The 20,816-nt window shown below is 44.4% G+C and overlaps 1 protein-coding gene across 1 annotated transcript in view; it reads left to right on the forward strand.

The window, feature by feature from the left end:
* EPHA2 (EPH receptor A2) overlaps positions 1–16,893 on the forward strand; it is a 54,456-nt gene extending 37,563 nt beyond the window's left edge. Inside the window, exons 12-17 of the mRNA XM_032232262.1 lie at positions 178–239; positions 6,528–6,737; positions 8,569–8,718; positions 11,649–11,842; positions 12,621–12,776; positions 15,999–16,893. Of these exons, the coding sequence (XP_032088153.1) occupies positions 178–239; positions 6,528–6,737; positions 8,569–8,718; positions 11,649–11,842; positions 12,621–12,776; positions 15,999–16,104 (878 nt within the window). The 3' untranslated portion in view covers positions 16,105–16,893. The remainder of the gene's footprint in view (positions 1–177; positions 240–6,527; positions 6,738–8,568; positions 8,719–11,648; positions 11,843–12,620; positions 12,777–15,998) is intronic.
* Positions 16,894–20,816: the final 3,923 nt, after the last annotated feature.

Genomic DNA, 20,816 nt, shown 5'->3' on the forward strand with positions numbered 1-20,816 from the left:
TAATCTTTACATAGATTTTACTCCAAAAACATTTTATTAAAATAAATGGAATAAAAATTTAAAAAAAATATCCAATTTAAATTATAAAAAATCCGATTTGTAAAAATTTTTTTTAAAAAAAACCCTCAATTTTTATCCACCCTGGTTTCACCTGTTAACCTTTCCTTTTCCTTCCAGTTAAGCCTTTCATGATCATCACCGAATACATGGAGAACGGTGCCTTGGATAAGTTCCTACGGGTAGGTTTATACCCTTTCCTCTTCCACATCTCTTCTCACGTGTAAAGCAAGGGAGCCGACTCTCCCTTGTGAATCGAGCCTTTCAAAATTCTCAAAAGCGAAGGACTTCCTGGGAGGAGCTTACTGGTGGAAGCAGCAAAAAATCAGCTGCCTCCGAATTCCTGGCTACGTACCTGATTAGAGGATCTTCCATCTGACGTCTTATCAGGTTTTCTTATCCTTCAGGCAAGAGGGAAAGAAGAAACTGTTTTGCTGGCAAATGCTCTTCGATTTTTGCAGCTTTTGTGCTTGCAAGGAAAGGGGGGCTAGCCCAAGGCAGAACGGCTGTCCGTGCTAGGAACTTCCAACTGCCTTGTGCAGGACAAAGTAGGTCTCTCCCACTCTGCTCTAAGTTTTGTTTGATTTAATCTTATCACGAGCTGAATCCGTTTACTGCGAGGACAATAATTGCTTATCAACATTTTAGCTTCTTCTCTTTTTCTCCTCCGAAAAATTATTTACTCAGAGGCTTTTAAAATGGCGCCGAGCAGGCTGGTTTCTCCGGTAATAACGAACACTTTTTGCTAATTCTCACAAGACTTCAAAAGAATTCAAAACAAAAGAGATAGCTTATCACATGTTTTGGTTTCACAATAGAAGAATTTTACTCCTTCATTAACTTTGCTTATTTGGAAGTTAAATGGTGATGAATCTGTTGAACGGTTTTGTTACAATGTTTACTCACTGAAACTTTTGCCAAGCCTTAAATTTCAAAATAAAAGCCTCTTTACTTAAAGCTGCATATTTAGGCAATAGAGTTTTATTAACTGCAGGCAGACAAATTTTGAAATGGCCTCAAAACCAAATATTAACTTGAAGACGTCACCCTCTACTTCCAGGGGCACACCCTCAGTGCCTGGCACAAAGCTGCAGCCTCCGCTTCCTACGCCCCCTGCTGGGGATGTGTTAACGAAAGAATTTTTTCTGAGTAATCTAAGCGAGGCTTTTAATGCACAGACAATTAAAATGGAAGATAAATTTAGAGATAATAGAGAGGAGAGAAAAGAGGAAATAAAAGAAATGAAAGAAGAAATTAAAAGTGAAATTAAAAGTGAAATAAAAGGACTTAAACAGGAGTTGTATGAGAAATTTGAGGCTAAGGTTGATAAAATTAGAGACGACATGCTGAGTCTTGTAACTGTATTAACAGAACATATTTCTGGAGTGGAAGATACTCTAGAGGTTCTTAATGATGCCAATGCTAACTTGACATTGAAAACAGAGGTGGTGGAACAAAAAGTGGAAAATGCTGAAAAAGAAATTATTATGATACAGTACCGACAAATGGAGTTCGCATTAAGAGTAAGGGGGCTGCGTGAGGAGAAACAGGAGAACCTGAAACAGATCCTATCGGAAGCTTTTGACCGCCTGATGGGAAGACCAGGGACCAACCAAGGCTGGCAAATTGACAAAGCTTACCGCGTTAACTCCTGGCTGGCAAAGCAGAAGCAGCTTCCTCGAGACATCGTTATATATTTTACTACAAGAGAGTTCAGAAATATGGTACTGCAAGCGTCTTATAACACTAAGCTTCAAATTGGCGGTCAAGACTTGGCTGTTTTGAAAGAGATACCACCTCAAATGTTAAGAGCCAGAAGAGACTACGCTTTTTTGGTCGAAGAACTCAGAAATCGTCAGATACAGTATAGATGGGATGCACCATTTGGCATCATATTTACATTTGATAAGCAAAGGTACCGCCTCAACTCTGTATGGAAAGCCCGAGATTTTTATTATAATATATTGAAGGCCGGATACCCTGCACCATCTGGACCTAGAGAAAGACCACAAGAAGGACAGGATAGACAGCAAACTACACAACCACCAGACAAGATGGAGCATCTCTCTTCTCTAGAAGTGCAAGGTGCTATGGAACCAAGACCTAGCCGCATGACTACTAGACGTATGGAGAAACAAGCTAAGAGGCAACAGCATCAACAATCATCGGCCATCGATCAAGGAACTACAACAACAAATCTGGAAGCAGTGGGAGGAGCTAGACCTAAGGTTAAACAGGCCGTGCAGGAAGCTCTAAAAATGCTTCAACCAACCAAAGATGACAACTAAGATTTTAACATGGAATGTCAACGGACTGAACTCTCCACAGAAGAGGAAGAAAATATTTCATTATCTTAAACAGTTTAAGAACGATGTAATTTGTTTGCAAGAAACTCATATCAAGTCAACTGATCAAAAATATTTGATCAACTCAAAACTTGGTCAACATTTTGCAGCTTCTGCTATGGAAAAGAAGAATGGTATAGTTGTATACTTAAGAAAAGATATGAAAGCTGAATTAATAGAAGCAGATCCCTTCGGAAGATATATTGCTTTAGACTTAATCTTAGAAGGGAAAAAGACATTACTTTTGGGAATTTATGCTCCCAATCAACAGCAAGATAGATTCTATAGAAATCTTCATGCTAAATTAGTACAGTGGGACTATAGTTCCTGTATACTATTGGGTGACTGGAATGGAGTGATAGATACTAAGAGAGATAAGAAGATTTCCCGCTTAAATACCAAGATGCGAGCAAAGTTACCCAAATCTTTCTTTGACATTATGGATGATTTTGAATTGAGAGATATCTGGCGAGAAAGAAATGCAGAGGAATATGACTTCACTTTCTTCTCGGACAGGCATCAATCCCTTTCAAGGATCGATTTTATTCTAACCACTAATGATTTGCTTTCTAGGGTCAAGAAAACAAAGATTGCAGCTAGAGTCCTTTCGGACCATAACCCAGTTTGGATGGAGTTGGGAAGGGTAGTGCAGGCAAGAAGGTTTTGGAGACTGAATGAAAATTTATTTAGATATGAAAACTATATTAATGATTGTAAAAAATTACTATCTGAATATTTTGTTTTGAATATGAATAAGGGTACATCTATGGAATTTGTATGGGATGCAAGCAAAGCGTATATGAGAGGAGTTTTGATGAATATAAATAAAACACATAGAAATAAGCAAGGGCTAAAACGAACAGAACTGGAAGAGGAAATTAAGAGAAAAGAGCTGGAGTTAACAAGGAAACCAGACGATACAAAGGTTAAGGAAGCTATTAACATATTAAAATCTCAATTTGACATGTTGATCTCTGACCAGGTAGCTACTAATTTATTATATGCAAAACACAATACTTTTTGTAATGCAAACAAACCTGGCAGATGGTTAGCTTATCAGATTAGGAAAAAAAGGAAAACTCGAAATATATCTAAACTGATTTACAGAGGGAAGGAGGTGTTCCAACAGGAAGAGATTCAAAAGGCTTTCTGGGAATTTTTTACAGAACTGTATAAAGGGGATAAAATTAATGGTTTAGACATAGACAAATATTTAGACAAGGAGAAAATACCTTCAGTTAGAGAAGAACACAGGCAAAAATTGAATCAACCAATAACCTCGGGGGAAATCCTGCAGGTAATTAAGCAATTAAAGCCAGGGAAAGCACCAGGTACAGATGGCTTGACAGCGGTTTACTACAAAAACTTACAGTTAGAAATGGTAGAACCTCTTAGAGAATTATTTAATATGATTCAAACGGAAGGTAAAGTCCCTCCATCTTGGAAGACAGCGTTTATATCTTTGATACCCAAAGAAGATCAAGATACTACTCAACCCAAAAATTATAGACCCATTTCATTACTGAATGTAGATTATAAAATTTTTACTAAAATATTAGCAAATAGGTTAATGTTGGTCATTCAACAATTGATACATACGGACCAAACAGGTTTTATACAAGGGAGACAGATGAAAAGTAATGTCAGATTAATTATTAATGCATTAGAATATTTGGGAAAGAACAACCAGATCCCTGCTGCGTTCATATTTTTGGATGCTGAGAAGGCCTTTGATCGAGTTAACTGGCAATTTCTGCTGAAGATATTGCAAAAAATGCAGATAGGAGATAATTTTTTACAGTCAATTAAAGCAATATACCAACAGCAAACAGCACAAATCATAGTCAATGGAAGTTTAACAGACTCTTTTCAAATTGGAAAAGGTACAAGACAGGGTTGTCCTTTGTCCCCATTATTGTTTATTATAACTTTGGAAGTATTGTTGAATAAAATACGGGGCTTGGATGGTTTAAAAGGGATCAAGATTAGGCAGCAAGAATATAGAGTCCGCGCTTTTGCGGATGATTTGGTCATAATATTGGAACAACCGCAGGAATCCAGTATGGTTTTAATGAATACGATTAATCAATATGGTCAAGTGTCTGGCTTTAAAATAAACTTAGGAAAAACCAAAATATTAGCTATAAATATGAATATTAAACAAAAGGAAGAATTAGGAGTGATGCTAGGATGTGAGGTAGTTAAAAAAGTCAAATATCTTGGAGTTAACATTTTAACTTCAAATGGGAAATTATATAAGCATAATTATGAACCACTTTGGCATAGCATACAGACAGAGATGAAAAAATGGGAGAAATTGCACTTATCTTTGCTGGGCAGGATAGCGGCAGTGAAAATGAACATTTTACCAAAATTTTTATTTCTTTTCCAAATGTTACCTATACTTAAAAAAGATGCGAACCTTTTAGAATGGCAGAAGGGTATCAACAAATTTGTGTGGGCAGGAAAGAAGCCGAGGGTAAAGATGAAAATAATGCAAGATGTACGTGAGAGAGGAGGATTGAAACTACCTAATTTAAAACTATATTATGATGCAGTGGCATTATCTGTAATTAGTGATTGGATTCATTTAACCAATGATAGAATATTGAACATTGAGGGACACGATCTGGTATTTGGTTGGCATGCTTACCTGTTATTCAACAAAAAATTGGATAAGAACTTTAAAAGTCATATTTTGAGAAATGCTTTATTGCGGGTTTGGAAGAAATACCAATATAAATTAAATGACAAGATACCCATGTGGGCAATTCCTAGACATGCAATTGAAAATATGAATACAGCACAAAAACAGGATAGATTTACTTACAGACAGCTTCTTACCTCGGAAAGGGGGGTATTACAATTAAAATCTTTAGAGGTATTAAAAGAAGAGAAGGTAGTTCAAACATGGTTCCAGTATGGGCAATTACAGGCTAGGTGGAAAATAGATCAAAAAATTGGCTTTATTCAAGTTGAGGATAATCTGTTTAAACAAATAAGAGATCAAAGCTTAATGCATATAAAGAGGATATATAATGTATTAATACAGATGGATTCGGAAACAGAATTAGTTAAAGATTGTATGATAAAATGGGCTCAAAATATTGAGGAACCAATAATGTTGGATACATGGGAAAGAATTTGGGTAAGAAATGTGAAATTTACACAAGCTCAAAATCTGAGAGAAAATTTTTACAAGATGTTTTATAGATGGCATTTAGATCCTAAAAAGTTGGCTTCTATGTATCCGAATGTACAGCCTAAATGTTGGAGGTGTGGTTCTCTCGATGCTACATATTATCATATATGGTGGACCTGCCAAAAGGTTAAGGCATTTTGGATAAAAATATGGTGGGTCATGCAAAATGTTTTTAAAAAAAGGATAAAGTTTATTCCTCAGTTATTTTTACTAGGTATATGTACTGATTTTACAGTGGTAGAGACCAATTTGATTCTGCACCTGATAACTGCAGCAAGACTGTTGGTGGCGCAATATTGGAAGAAGGAAGACTTGCCTACAATCCAAGAATGGACATTGAAAGTAACAAACTTAGCTGAAATGGCTAAAATATCGGCATATCTCAAAGATCATTCAAATGAGAGATATAAACGAGACTGGAAAAAATGGATTGACTATATACAAAATAAATACGGGACTAAGAAATTCCAGTTAGCCTATGCTTAAGATCAGAAATGATTTAAACTGTTAAAAGTTAGTTCAGTAAGAAGAAGCTAAGTTCAATGTAGAATGTCATTAATTTCTTAATTTCTTTTTTCTCAATAGATTTTAGACTGTGTTAGTTAAAAATCCATACCGTGTACGGGTTCTGGGAAGTCGGGGGGGGAAGGAGGAGGGGGGATGGGGGGGGTGGAGGGAGGGAGGGGTACACACAACAAAAAAAATTGTATTTCAATGTCTTAATGATTGACAAATGATGACATATTTGTGTTTGTTTTTTTTTTAAAGAAAAATAAAAAAGTTCTCTTAAAAAAAAAAAAAAAAAAATTCTCAAAAGCGAAGAGGGCTGGAGGTGTGTCTGGGCCAGACTCGATCATCTGTTTAAAAACCCCCTTTAAAAGTATGGCGGCTCTGAAGTATCTTCCTCTCCTTTTACCCAACAGGAAAAAGACGGGGAGTTTTGCGTCATCCAGTTGGTAGGCATGTTGAGAGGAATCGCTTCCGGGATGAAATATTTGGCCAGCATGAACTACGTCCATCGGGATCTGGCTGCTCGCAATATCCTCGTGGACAGCCAGCTAGTCTGCAAAGTCTCCGATTTTGGTCTGTCCCGTGTCCTGGAGGATGATCCCGAAGCTACTTATACCACCAGCGTAAGTGATCCCGGAGGGACGACTGTCTTCCCTCTTAAGTGACAAATTGCCAAGATAACTGTGAAGAACAGGGAGGTTACTCCGGCTGAAGCAAAATGCCTAGAGCTAGGTGGCTCAGGGGCTAAGACGCTGAGCTTGTCGATCAGGAAGCTTGGCAGTTTGGCGGTTCGAATCCCTAGTGCCGCGTAATGAAGTGAGCTCCCATTACTCGTCCCAGCTTCTGCCAACCTAGCAATTTGAAAGCACGTAAAAAAAAAATGCAAGTAGAAAAATAGGGACCTATTTTTGTGCGCCTTCGGCGTTGAGTCATGCCAGCCACATAGCCACAGAGACGTCTTCGGACAGTGCTGGCTCTTCGGCTATGAAATGGAGGTGAGCAGCATCCCCTAGAGTCGGGAACGACTAGCACATATGTGTGAGGGGAACCTTTACTCTTAGCCTTTATGGTCATTGTACATCATGTATACAACGAAATTGGTTTTAGCCTCTCTGGTGCAATCCATGACAAAAAATACAAACAACATAAATAGTATAAAGAATAATCTCTATGCAAGTAATTAGGAAAAGGCTTGGGCAGTGAATTTACCTTTACCTTAGGGATGACGCTAGGTTGAATGAGAATCGGGAAAAGGAAGAGGGGGATACAGGGATGTAAAAAGGAAGATGTCAGCAGATCAATTTGTCTTATTCCACAGACTCCAGTGGGAACCCAGTGTGGTAGGAAAGGGGAGGGAGGGGAGGGAATGAAGAAATTCCTCTCTTCCCATCTTTCTAAATCAGTGAGGAGTTGGCCATGTCTCCAGCCCAAAATTGATTTCTGTTCATGAACATCTGCCAAAGAGCTCTAATGCTTGCTGGAACTGCTCCTGTGTCTCGCTTTTCACTCCACAAGTATGGATGGTTCTGGCCTAGCAGGGTGATTGAATTCGGTCACTCGGGCTTGTACGCAAGATTTATGGCTTGCCCCAGGCCCCTACATTTTGTTTAGCAAATCATGATCAAAGCCAAGTGTGACACAGTATAAATACATGAAGCCCAGCAGAAGCCTATGTGGGCAGGGATATGTTTAAAAAACCAAAAGTAATGGAATGGAAGGGAATGAGGGATGGAATAAGGAAGGGAAGGGAAGGGAAGGGAAGGGAAGAGAAGAGAAGAAGGGATGGAATGGAATGGAATGGAATGAGGGATGGAATGGAATAAGGGATAGAATGGAATGGAATAGAAATAGAATAGAAAAGTAGAATAGGATAGAATAGAATAGAATAGAATAAGGGATGGAATAGGATAAGGAATAGGATAGGATAGATAGGATAGGATAGGATGGAATTCTTTTATTGGCCAAGTGTAGTTGGACACACAAGGAATTTGTCTTTGGTGCAGATGCTCTCAGGGTACATAAAAGAAAAGATACATTCATCAAGAATCATAGGATACAACACTTAATGATAATCATAGGGTACAAATAAGCAATCAAATCATACTAGGAAACTCATATACATCGTAAAGATACAAGCAACAGAGATACACTCATACAATCCTAAGTGGGAGGAGACGGGTGATAGAAACAATGAGAAGATTAATAGTAATAGTAGTGCAGACTTAGTAAATAGTAGGGCAGTGTTGAGGGAATTGTTTATCAGAGTGATGGTGTTCGGGGGGGAAACTGTTCTTGTGTCTAGTTGTTCTTTGAAGGTCTTTGAAATCACTTATTTATTTATAAAATAAAATAAAATTATTTATAATTTATATATAAAGGTGACATTCTTTGTGATTGGCGTCCTTTCAGCATTAGTGCTTTTTGATTTGCAAGTTTGCTTTTCCTCCCACTCAGGGCGGGAAAATCCCCATCCGATGGACGGCACCCGAGGCCATCTCTCATCGCAAATTCACTTCCGCCAGCGACGTCTGGAGCTACGGAATCGTCATGTGGGAGGTGATGTCCTACGGCGATCGGCCTTACTGGGAGCTCTCCAATCATGAGGTAGGTCCTTTGAGAGACCCCGATGTCAGATGTGGGATTCAGCCCTGGCAACGCCTTCCATCGCCCCTCATCTCCTTCTAACACTCTTGCTTATGAAATGGCCTGAAGATATTCCCACTGGTGGATTCCCAGAGGTGCCCATGTCCAGTCTGAAACCAAGGAAAGAATCCTCCCATTTTATTTTCCAGCTGAAGAAAAGGTTTTTTTCCTTGGTAACTGTAGTTGATCTTCACCAGGCTTCTTGTTCTGACCTAGGCTCCCTGATACAGTAAAACGCATACGATTAAGTCCAAAAACCCTCTTTTTCTTTCAAAGGCTGTGAATTATATTCATTCACAGCCTGTAATGAGTTCCAAATAGTTGGAAAGAGTCCTACAGTAGTCTGCCAAAGTCTTTCAGTATAAGGCTGATAAGCACCCACCTTTATCTCCATTGAAACGCTGCCAAAGACTTCATTGGCAATTAGCCTGGCAAGGCCACATGGAGCAAAGAGTCAAAACGGAGCTTCAGAAAGTAAACGGACCAGCATGAACCAAGTTGCTTCCTGCAAAGTTTCATGTGCCTTTGCTCCTCCTTTATGTCCTATGGGAGGGGCCAGTCACCTCCAAACCTTACTCCCAAGTCCTCCCTTCTGTTTTAACTATTTTTGCTTTCTGGCAATTCTGCGCATGCACACACTGGGAACGGGAGGGGTCTGTTCCTCTGCCTTGCTGCTATCTGACTCTGGAGGCTCCGGAGGCAGCACATAACTCCCAGATGGCGTTGGCCCCCTCTCTGCCTCCGACGCAGAGCCCTCGTCCAAGCCTTCCCCAGACTCCAGGACTGGCCCATGTCCCTCCCCAACCTCCTCACTGTCTGAATCTGCCGCGAGCTCCGCAGGCTGCCGACGGATTACAAATTTATTTTAGAAACCTTGGATGGAAGAGACCTTGAAGGTCTTCTAGTCCATTCCAGGCCAATGGCTACGCAACCTTTGGTCAGGTTTCCAAGGGATGAAACCCATTCAAAAATGTACAAAGTCCATCTTCGAAAACAAATTTCTTTTATTTAGGTAGATATCCAATTGGCAAAGTCTGTTGTAATTCCGGATCTGAGACAAATCGGAATTACTTGTAAGTTAGAAACATCCCTCAAAAGTCACATTCTCCAATAAACACTCCATCCACATGGCCCAGTCTCTTCAAACTCCCACCTTCTGTTCTCAGCAGGGGCAGCTTCGCTTCCCACGGGAAAGAAGGTTGCATAATCAAAACAATCCTCACTATCTATTCGCTCCTTCCCCCCCACCTTAAGAATGTGGTGAGCCCAAACCACCCCCTTACATAGTAAAGAGAAAGAAAAGGAATAAATGAGTATAATTGTTGTTGTTGTTAGTTGCAAAGTCATGTCCAACCCATCGCAACCTCATGGACGACGTTCCTCCAGGCCTTCCTGTCCTCTACCATCCTCGGGAGTCCATTTAAGCTCATGCCGACTGCTTTGGTGACTCCATCCAGCCACCTCCTTCTCTGTCGTCCCCTTCTTTTGCCCCCCATCGTTCCCAGCATGAGGCTCTTCTCCAGGGAGTCCTTCTTCCTTCTCATTAGGTGGCCAAAGTCTTTTAAGTTTCCTCTTCAGGATCTGGCCTTCTAAAGAGCAGTCAGGGATGATCTCCTCTAGGACTGACTGGTTGGATGGCCTTGCAGTCCAAGGGACTCAGTGCAGGAGTCTTCTTCTCCAGCACCAGAGCTCAAAGGCCTCCATTCTTTGGCACTCAGCCTTCCTTACGGTCCAACCTTCACAGCCCTCCAATGCAACTGGGGAAACCATCGCCTTAACTAGACGCAGTTTTGTTGGCAGGGTGATGTCTCTGATTTTTAGTGTAATGAGTATGAAAGACAGCTAAATAAGATGGCTACACATTTGTCATATTTGGGCTCGATACCTTTTCTTGGAACCCTCAAGTGATGGGATTCCCCCACAACTCCAGATAGGAGGCTGTTCACTGCCCTCAGAGTCCTTCTTTAGCTCCATTTTCCACCCTTGTCGTCCCCTCTGGCGCTCTGGAGCAGACATCCACTTTGGGAGGGGCGCGAAGAGATCCCTGTCCAGCGTAGCCTCTCAATTTTGTAAATACTTTTGTACCGTCTAAAGGTTTTATATCCGTGAACATTGAGTTTTAACTCTGTATTTTATTTATCTATCATTTATCTATCTTATTCAAAAAAAGGGGCGCGGTGGCTCAGTGGCTAAGACGCTGAGCTTGTCGATCAGAAAGGTTGGCAGTTCAGCAGTTCGAATCCCTAGTGTCACGTAAGGGAGTGAGCTCCTGTGACATGTCCCAGCTTCTGCCAACCTAGTAGTTCGAAAGCACGTAAAAATGCAAGTAGAAAAATAGGGACCATCTTTGGTGGGAAGATAACAGCGTTCCGTGTGCCTTTGGTGTTGAGTCATGCCGGCCACATGACCACAGAGATGTCTTCAGTCAGCGCTGGCTCTTCGGCTTTGAAACGAAGATGAGCACTGCCCCCTAGAGCTGGGAACGACTAGCACATAGGTGCGAGGGGAACCTTTACCTTGAAGTATTCAAAGTATCCATCTAAAGTCTTCAAAGGCAGGATATAAACTAAAAATCAAGATAACAATTCATAAGTCCAGAAAATAGATGCCATTTGCAAGGGACCCAGCCTCCGTTTGACAAGGCAGAAGAGTCCTTCCGCAGATCAATTCTTTCTAAAAGACTGAAAATGATCAATGTGGATCTTGTTATTCCAGCTTAGTGAACAGGGTTTTGAAATTCCCACGGGGGTGCGATGCGAGGGCTCCCGGACCATCCGCTCTACTGAGTGGTTATCTCAGTGCTTTCCTTTGGAAAGGCTGAAGGCTGCTGACTCCTCCTCGGATGGGTGGAATCTCCCAGGCTCCCAACTGCTATTTTCCTTCCCAATTAGGTCATGAAGGCCATTAATGAGGGTTTTCGACTCCCTGCCCCCCTGGAGTGTCCTTCTGCCATCTACCAGCTGATGATGCGATGCTGGCAACAAGAAAGAAGTCAGCGGCCTAAATTCACGGACATCGTTAGCATCCTGGACAAGCTCATCCGCGCTCCGGAGTCGCTCAAGACTTTGGCAGAGTTTGACCCTCGGTAAGTCTTGCTCTCAACTCCTTGTACCTTTCTGGTGGTTTCGGAACGTTTGTCTATGCTTCTGCACCTTGACCTAGAAGTATGTATGTGAGAACAGGCCCAGAAATAAGAATGCCATGTTCACATCCCGAAATCCCCAGCCCTATTGTTCTGACCCAGGCTTCCTTAAAAGGCAAGAAACAAGAGTCTTGGTCCCGGCAAAACCCCTTTTATTGACACGACTGTGAATTCCTTTCATTCACAGTCAGCAAGGCTTAGCAAACAGTCTTTCTGAGGAATGTTTATCCACACGAACCTTATCTCGCTTGGAGAGCTGCCAAATAACTAGTTTCCAAACTCTTATAGTCACACACAGAACTTTCCACTCTTGAAACGACCGAAGGAACGAATTGTTTCCTGCAAAAGCCCCCTCCCCATTCGCTCCTCTTTTGTTTCCTATGGGAGGGGCCAATCACCTCCAAGGTGTGGCTTTACTCCTAAGTCAACCCTGCTTTCTTAGTTGTTCTTCCCTTCCGGCAGCTCTGCGCATGCGCACACTGGGAACAGGCTCCAGCTGTTCCTCTGCCTCGCTGCTGTCTAGCTCCCTCTCTGCCTCTGATGCAGAGCCCTCATCTGAGCTTTCCTCAGCCCCCAGGAGTGGCCCATGTTCCTCCCCAACCTCTTCACTGTCCGACTCTGCTGCCAGCTGCGCTGGCCGCCAGCGGGCCACAACACCTGTTTTGGAAATTATTTGGTTCTAAAGAGCTGCGGGCCTTTCTCTTTTTTTTTGTCTCTGAAGGATTTCCATCCGTTTACCCAGCACCAGCGGCTCAGAGGGAGTCCCATTCCGAACTGTGGCAGAGTGGCTGGAGTCCATCAAAATGCACCAGTACACAGAGCACTTCCTAGAGGCTGGTTACAACGTCATTGAGAAGGTGGTGCAGATGACCAACGAGTGAGTGTGGCTTTGCTGGTGCCTCCCCTGGGAAACGAGCCTTTGGTCACTGAGCTTTCGACGGCCCCGCACCCCCCTCCCATTTCATTCCACTGCATTTGGAAGTCTTTGTTCTGTTCCGTAGGAAGAATTTGCATCATTCTTCTAAGGGTCACTTCATGTCAAGTGGTTTGGGGCTCCCTGCTCGACCATCACGGATTTTGATGAAACTTGGTGTGAACATGCGCACGCATCCCCAATGACCATTGGTAAAGTGTTACGTTTGCCGATGAAATACTTGCAGAGTTATACCGTATTTTTTCGGAGTATAAGACGCATCGGAGTACAAGATGCACCAAGATTTTGAAGAGGCAAATTAAAAAAAAATTCTGCAGACCTCCCGAAAACAGGCCCATTTTTTTTGTCAAAAAAAGGGCATGAATAGCCTTTAGGATGCTTGTAGAGTGCTCCTGGGGGGAGGGGCCAAAATGAGCAAAAAATGGGTTCGTTTTTTGACAAAAAAAAGGGCATGAATAGCCTTGAGGAGATTTATAGAGTGCTCCTGGGGGCTGGGAGGGGGCAAAATTGAACAAAAAACGGTCCATTTTTTGCTCATTTCTGCCCTCCCCAGCCCCCAGGAGCACTCAGTAAGGCTCCTAAAGGTTATGCACAGCCATTTTGGTGAAGGGGGCGGGGTTTCTGGAGGCAAAAAATGCTGTATTCATTGTATAAGATGCACCCAGATTTTCAGCCTCTTTTTTGAGGGAAAAAGGTGCGTCTTATACTCTGAAAAATATAGTAGTCATTTCTGGCCAATTTTGCTCCAGATTATTTTGATGGCGATCACTCATGGGAATGCTTTTATTATTTTGTTTAATAGAGCACAACAAGTTGTATAAGATGGCCAAATTTTATTTCTCTCAACAAAACCTTGCCGGAGATATTCGGTCTCAAAGTTGCTGAAACCTCAGAGTCGAAGGCTGCGGTATGGTGGTCACACAAATGACTACATCCCCGCAAGGATTGCATCGGCACATGTAACACTTTACCAATGTTCATTGGGGACGTGCGCGCAGGTTCATACCAAATTTCACCGAAATCCGTGATGTTCAAGCACAGCACCTTCATGAAATCAGACCACTTGATATGGAAATGACCCCTAAAATTTTTGTCTTAGCCCCCACTGGACTTGGCCTAATGACACCCCTTTGCCCATCTTTTCAAACAGAAAACTAGCCCTTCTCTCGCCAATGAACGATAACCTTTAGCAGGAAGGAGGAAATGCACATGACGCGAAAGTTATGCGTAGCCACCTTTCTTAACAAATCCATTCTGGGGACACTTAATGCCATTTTCCTTTCTGTTCGCATGAATGCCCCAAAAGTTGCTTTTTCAACCGTAGGACAATCAATGCCCATGATGGCGAACCCATAGCATCCGTTCCATAGGTGGTACATGGACCCTTCCCTGCAGACACACGGGCCATCGCCCAGCTCAGCTCCACCGTGCATGCGTGCACGCCTCCCGCCGGCCAGCTGACTTTCGGGTCTCTGCCATGCATGCGGGAGACGGGCACGCATACATGGGGGGGGGGTTGCGTGTGCATGCATGGGGGAAGGGGGACCGCAGGGGGATGCGGTGCCGTTCCCCTGCATCCTGTTTTTGGTCCCAAGAGGTTTCAGGAAGGCCTGCTCGGCTCAAAATGGGCCATGGGGGTTGCACATATGCTCAGGGGGAGTGTGGGGGGGGATTGTGCACATGTGCGGGGGGGGATCACGCATGCATGTACAAAGGGGGGCGGGGGGATTTTATTATGGGTGTGGGCGCGCTATCGCACCCTTGTTTTCTGCAGGCAAGGGCAAAAATGTTGGCCATCACTGATTTATGGCCTAAATCAGGGGTCAGCAAACTTAAAACACTCAAAAGAGCCACAAAGGTCCTAATCGGAAGCCCCCCATTCAATTCTGGAGCCGACCGGAAGTCTGGTTCCCCCACCATAGAGTCTTCTCCTAGCACAGCGTCCTCTACCTGTCCAAATTGAAAGCCCTATCAATTGTGGAGCCAGCCAGCAAAAGGGAGCTACAGCAGATGGATGAAAGAGCCACATGCGGCTCCAGAGCCACAGATTGCTGACCCTTGCTGTAGAGTCTCCTCCTAGAATGGTGTCCTTTTTTCCTCTGCTCTCCAGTTCTCCCACCATAGAATCTTCTCCTAGCGTGGCGCCCTCTACCCATCCTAATCAAAAAGCCCTATCAATTGTGGAGCCGACGGGCAAAAGGGAGCCACAGCAGATGGATGAAAGAGCCACATGCGGCTCCAGGGCCACAGATTGCTGAACCTCTGTCCTGGATGACTTGAGAATCTCCATAGACATTCACATGAATTTAGCTTGGAAAATTAGGTCTTTGCATGCTTCGTTTTTCCATTTGTGCTCCCTTCACTGATGAGTTTCTATTTCATTTTCCTTTATAAAATTCACTTAGGGGTGGCTATGTAGGAGAATGTCGTGTGTTCACAATAAAGGAGGATGAAACTATGACTTTCCCCCTCCCCCAAAAAATATGCAGTACAGCAAATTCCATTTGCTCTGCCTGCTGTCTTCTTAGGAGCGAAGGTTCCAAAGACCTACCCTATAATTAAGCCGTTTTATGCCGCCAGAAAACCAAGAGAGGCTTATTAAATGCAGTGGGATATCTGGCCTTTTGGGATCTCTGTAAGGGGAGTTTACAATCCCATTCCACAGAGGCTATAATATACACAATACCCCCAAATTATTACATATTGCGGTTGGCTATTTTAAAGGAAAAGGTGGCTCAGTGGCTAAGACGCTGAGCTTGTCGATCAGAAAGGTTGGCAGTTCGGCGGTTCGAATCCCTAGCGCCGCCTAACAGAGAGAGCTCCCGTGACTTGTCTCAGCTTCTGCCAACCTAGAAGTTTGAAAGCAGGTAAAAAAATGAAAGTAGAAAAATAGGAGCCACCTTTGGTGGGAAGGGAACAGCGTTCCGTGCGCCTTCAGGCATTGAGTCTTGCTGGCCACATGACCACGGAGAGGTCTTCGGACAGTGCTGGCTCTTTGGCTTTGAAATGGAGATGAGCACCACCCCCTAGAGCTGGGAATGACTAGCACATAGGTGCGAGGGGAAACGTTACCTATATTTTGAAGAAAAGAAGTGACCCATTGGGTTTGAAAAAAGCAAGATCCACCACTAATTTTTTTTGTCTCTCTCTTCTTCACGCCGCCAGGGACATCAAGAGAATCGGCGTGCGTCTCCCAGGACACCAGAAGCGAATTGCCTACAGCCTCCTAGGACTGAAAGAACAAGTCACCACCATTGGCATTCCGATTTGAGCTGGAGAAATTGTAATCCGATTGTCGGTAGCTCCGTGGCCCTCTGCGTGGCTATCGTTCTTTGCTTGCTCTCAGCCTAGGACCATTCACAAAACAGACTTCCTGGTATATACTTGAAGTGGAGCATCAACGGGACCCCTCCTCACCAAAGATGCTGGCAGTTTAGTGCCTCTCTTCCCCACCCTTGCTTCACAGCCTCGTATTTATTGCCTGTCTTCTGAAGAATTCGTTGGAGACGCCAAGGTGGCATTTGATGGTCCAGGACAGTGCCTTATTCCTTCAAACAGAGGGGCCACGTGGCATCCTGCCAGCCTGAGAAGTCTTGCCTGGAAAGACTCTCAGGCTACTGAATGTTTGTAAACCCCCCCTCCCACACAGCCCTTCTTTAGTCCCCTTTCTCCATTTTGACCCCCAAAACCCTTGACTGCAACTTGCGATCATTGGTCCACTGCTGGTGTGCCACACTGCTCTCCTGATTTTTTTCTTCTTCCTGAAACCAACGCCTGCTCCTCCTTTTCACATTCAAATATCTTAGGGCCGCGATGGTGAACCTGTGGAACGCATTCCTGAGATGGCACGCAAAGCCCTCTCTGTTGGCACATGTGCCATTGCCAGCTGTCCTTCTGGTTTCTGGCCAGCTGGTCTTCACTGGCACCAAAGCATTGGAAAGTGGCCTGAAAAACAGGCCTTTGGGGGCATTTTGGGGCTGGTTTTGGGGCCATTTGGGGCAGTGGTGAGTTTCAAATTTTTTTATAACCTCTTCTGTAGGTGTGGTCTGCTTTGTGGGAGTGGCTTGCCAGCCATGTGACTGGGTGGGGGTGGCTTGCCAGCCATTTGACTGGGTGGGCGTGGCCAACTTGTAAAATGTGGTGAAACTCACTTAACAACACTCTTGCTTAGCAACCAAAATGTTGGCTCAGAAACTCTGGCATTGAAGTGTGCAAGTCTTAAAGCTGTTAAGTTACAAGACTCTTGCACCCCTAACCCTTTAGAAAAAAACAACCCAGGGGTGTTCAAACTTAACAGCTTTAAGACTTGTGGACTTCAACTCCCAGACCCCTTGCAGGGTAGGGCTGAGGATTATGCTCAATTCTTGGCGGACAAAGTAGCTCGGTTTCGATCGGACTTGGACTCCACCGCAGTAGATCCAGCTGAGACACAGGAGGATCACTTGCCACACCAGTTCTGGGTTGAGTTCCAGGACGTTGCCTCTGGGGATGTGGACAGGGCCATTCGAGCTGTAAGTGCCTCCACTTGTATTCTGGACCCGTGTCCCTCCTGGCTGGTTGCCAACAGCAGGGAGGTGACACATGGCTGGATCCAGGCGGTTGTCACCGCCTCCCTTCGGGAGGGGCACTTCCCCGCCGTACTTAAAACGGCGGTGGTGAGACCCCTCCTGAAGAAACCATCGTTAGATCCAGCCATTTTAAACAACTTTCGTCCTGTCTCCAACCTTCCCTTTATCGGGAAGGTTGTTGAGAAGGTGGTGGCCTTTCAGCTCCAACGGGCCTTGGAGGAAGCTAGCTATCTTGACCCCTTCCAGTCCGGCTTCAGACCTGGTTACAGCACAGAAACCGCTTTGGTCGCATTGACCGATGATCTCTGGAGGGCCAGAGATGGAGGCTATGCGTCCATCCTGGTTCTCCTTGACCTCTCAGCGGCTTTCGATACCATCGACCATGGTATCCTTCTGCGACGACTGCGGGAGGTGGGAGTGGGAGGCACTGTTCTGCGGTGGTTCTCCTCCTACCTCTCGGACAGGTCGCAGTCAGTGTTGGTCGGGGGGCAGAGATCGTCCCTGAGGCCCCTAACGTGTGGGGTGCCACAGGGTTCGGTCTTATCCCCCCTACTATTTAACATATACATGAAACCGCTGGGCGAGATCATTCGGAGGCACGGGATAAAATACCACCAATATGCGGACGATACGCAATTGTATCTGTCCGCCCCGTGCCAACTCAATGAAGCGGTGGACGTGATGAACCGGGGTCTGGAGGCCGTTAAGAACTGGATGAGTGCTAACAAACTGGTACTCAACCCGGACAAGACCGAGTGGCTGTTGTGCTTCCCCCCCAATAATTTGGCTAATATACCAACGCTTAGGCTGGGGGGTCAAATTTTATACCCCTCAGATAGGGTCCGCAACTTAGGAGTCCTCCTGGACCCACAGCTGACTTTTGATCACCAGCTGTCAGCTGTGACCAGGGGGGCATTTGCCCAGGTTCGCCTGGTCCGCCAGTTGCGGCCCTACCTAGACCGGGGGGCTCTCACAACAGTCACTCGAGCCCTTGTGATCTCTAGACTGGAATACTGCAATGGGCTCTACATGGGGTTGCCCTTGAAGTGCATCCGGCGACTGCAGCTAGTCCAGAATGCAGCCGCGCGAGTGATAGTGGGCGCACCGCGGTTCTCCCACGTTACACCTGTCCTCCGCGAGCTGCACTGGCTACCTGTTGGTCTCCGGGTGCGCTTCAGGGTACTGATGACCACCTTTAAAGCACTCCATGGTAGTGGATCTGAGTACTTGAGAGACCGCCTTCTGCCGATTACTTCCCTAAATCGACCAATTAGATCGCACAGACTGGGCCTCCTCCGAATTCCATCTGCCAGTCAATGCCGACTGGCGACCACACGGAGGAGAGCCTTTTCTGTTGCTGCTCCGACCCTGTGGAACGAGCTCCCCATGGAGATCCGTACCCTCACCACTATCCAGACCTTCCGCGCAGCCCTCAAGATCTGGCTCTCCCAGCAGGCCTGGGGATAGGCTTCCAATTCACCCGCCCGAGTGTTTGATTGTTGAATGAAAGTTGTGTTTTACTATCTTTTCTTTGTTCACATATTGTTTTGTTTTTGACCTTGCACCCCACCCCCCTGTGGTTGTAAGCCGCCCTGAGTCCCCTCAGGGAAAAGGGCGGCATATAAATCCCAATAAACCTAAACCTAAACCTAAACCAGAATTCCTCCTCTCGCTCTTCATCTTGATGATGTGCAGATGAGCGGAGGGAGGGAGCTGGAACCGGTTCTAAACGCCACTGTAGATTTGTGGAACCTCTTCTATAGGTCAGAACTGGCAGGAACCCACCCGATTTGGGGAATGTTTTGGGGCTGTTATTTGGGCCATTTGGAGGATGTTTTTCGGGATATTTTCAGGACATTTTTCGGACTCAAAAAATGACTAAAAAGTGGTTTAAAATGCCCCCCAAAACAGCCTGAAAACAGCCCAAAACGGCTAAAAATGCCCCCCAAACAGCCTGAAAACAGCCCGAAAAACAGCTTGAAAACAGCCTGAAAAGGGCCCCAAAACCAGCCAAAAAAACAGGCATGCATGCACCAGCTGAACTTCAGGTTTTGGGTGCTCAGCCGCGTGTGAAGACCAGCTGGCTGGCGTACATGCGTGTGCCAAAAACCCGAAGATCAGCTGTCCGGTGCGCTCATGTGCAGCGGACAGCTGTTCTTCAGGTTTCTGGCCCTCCAGCACACGCGCATGCACGCCCATTCTTGCTTGCGCACTTGGTGCCAAAAAGTTTCCCCATCACTGCTATGGGGTTTTTTCTTTGACATTACAAGGGGAGAAGTCCATAATTTTAGCTGATATAAGAAGGTGAGCTTTAGCTTTAATTCGATGAGCACCATGCACATTTAGAAGGACACAGCAGAACAGTTAAGAACAGGATCTTCCGTTCTTGATTTTTGCCGCTCTTCGAGCATCGAAGAGTTTTCCTTCTGTATTTTTTTTACTCTTTTATTCTTTCATGAACCCTAATTCTGGCACTTCCAGGAGGCTGCACATGGATTCTGCACAAGCCTCACCTTAACCGTGGTTTGCCAAGAGTCATCCAGAGACCGTTCTTTGCCAAGTCAAAGTGTTTATTTATTCCCCCTTTCCTTCCAAACTGCTTTTCGTGAATGCACTCTTTTGACTTCTCGTACAGTTAATTCTTCCTTCATATCAATATTTCATGATTAATGTTAATTTATTTTTATATTTATTACTTTTTTTTTTTTTTAAAAAGAGAGAGAACTGTTTCAATATTAAAACATAATGCGTATTTTTTAAAAAGAAGAATTTTACTTTTGTTTGGGCATAAATAATTCTCTAGCTTGAATAAAATGTTTTTATTCTTTGCCAATGTGTTAATGTGAGTTGGGGGAAGTGAGGGGCGTAGAATGGGAAAATGCCAATAGTAGATTTCAGATAGCTAAATGGAGGACAGGAGGTTCGGGACCAAACAAAACAAGGTGTGATGCGGTACCGTGTACCACGTAATTGAATCCCTAGCGCCGCGTAATGGAGTGAGCTCCCGTTACTTGTCGCAGCTTTTGCCAACCTAGCAATTCGAAAGCACATAAAACATGCAAGTAGAAAAATAGGAACCACCTTTGGTGGGAAGGTCACAGCGTTCCGTGCGCCTTTGGCGTTTAGTCATGCCGGCCACATGACCACGGAGACATCTTTGGACAGTGCTGGCTCTTCGGCTTTGAAACAGAGATGAGCACCACCCCCTAGAGTCAGGAACAACTAGCACTTATGTGCGAGGGGAACTTTACCACATAATAAAGGAGCATCAGCCTTTGCTAATGTGGCCATGGCTTCCTCCTCATCTGATTTCCAAAGGAATTAGAAATTTGATCGCCAAAGTATGATCTAACAGTTCTGTTTTTTAATATATATATTACCATGGAAACTGTCAGGTCTCAACCACAAAACCTAG

The sequence above is a fragment of the Thamnophis elegans genome, chromosome 15 (genome assembly GCF_009769535.1).
Source record: "Thamnophis elegans isolate rThaEle1 chromosome 15, rThaEle1.pri, whole genome shotgun sequence".
In the NCBI taxonomy this organism is placed as follows: domain Eukaryota; kingdom Metazoa; phylum Chordata; class Lepidosauria; order Squamata; family Colubridae; genus Thamnophis; species Thamnophis elegans.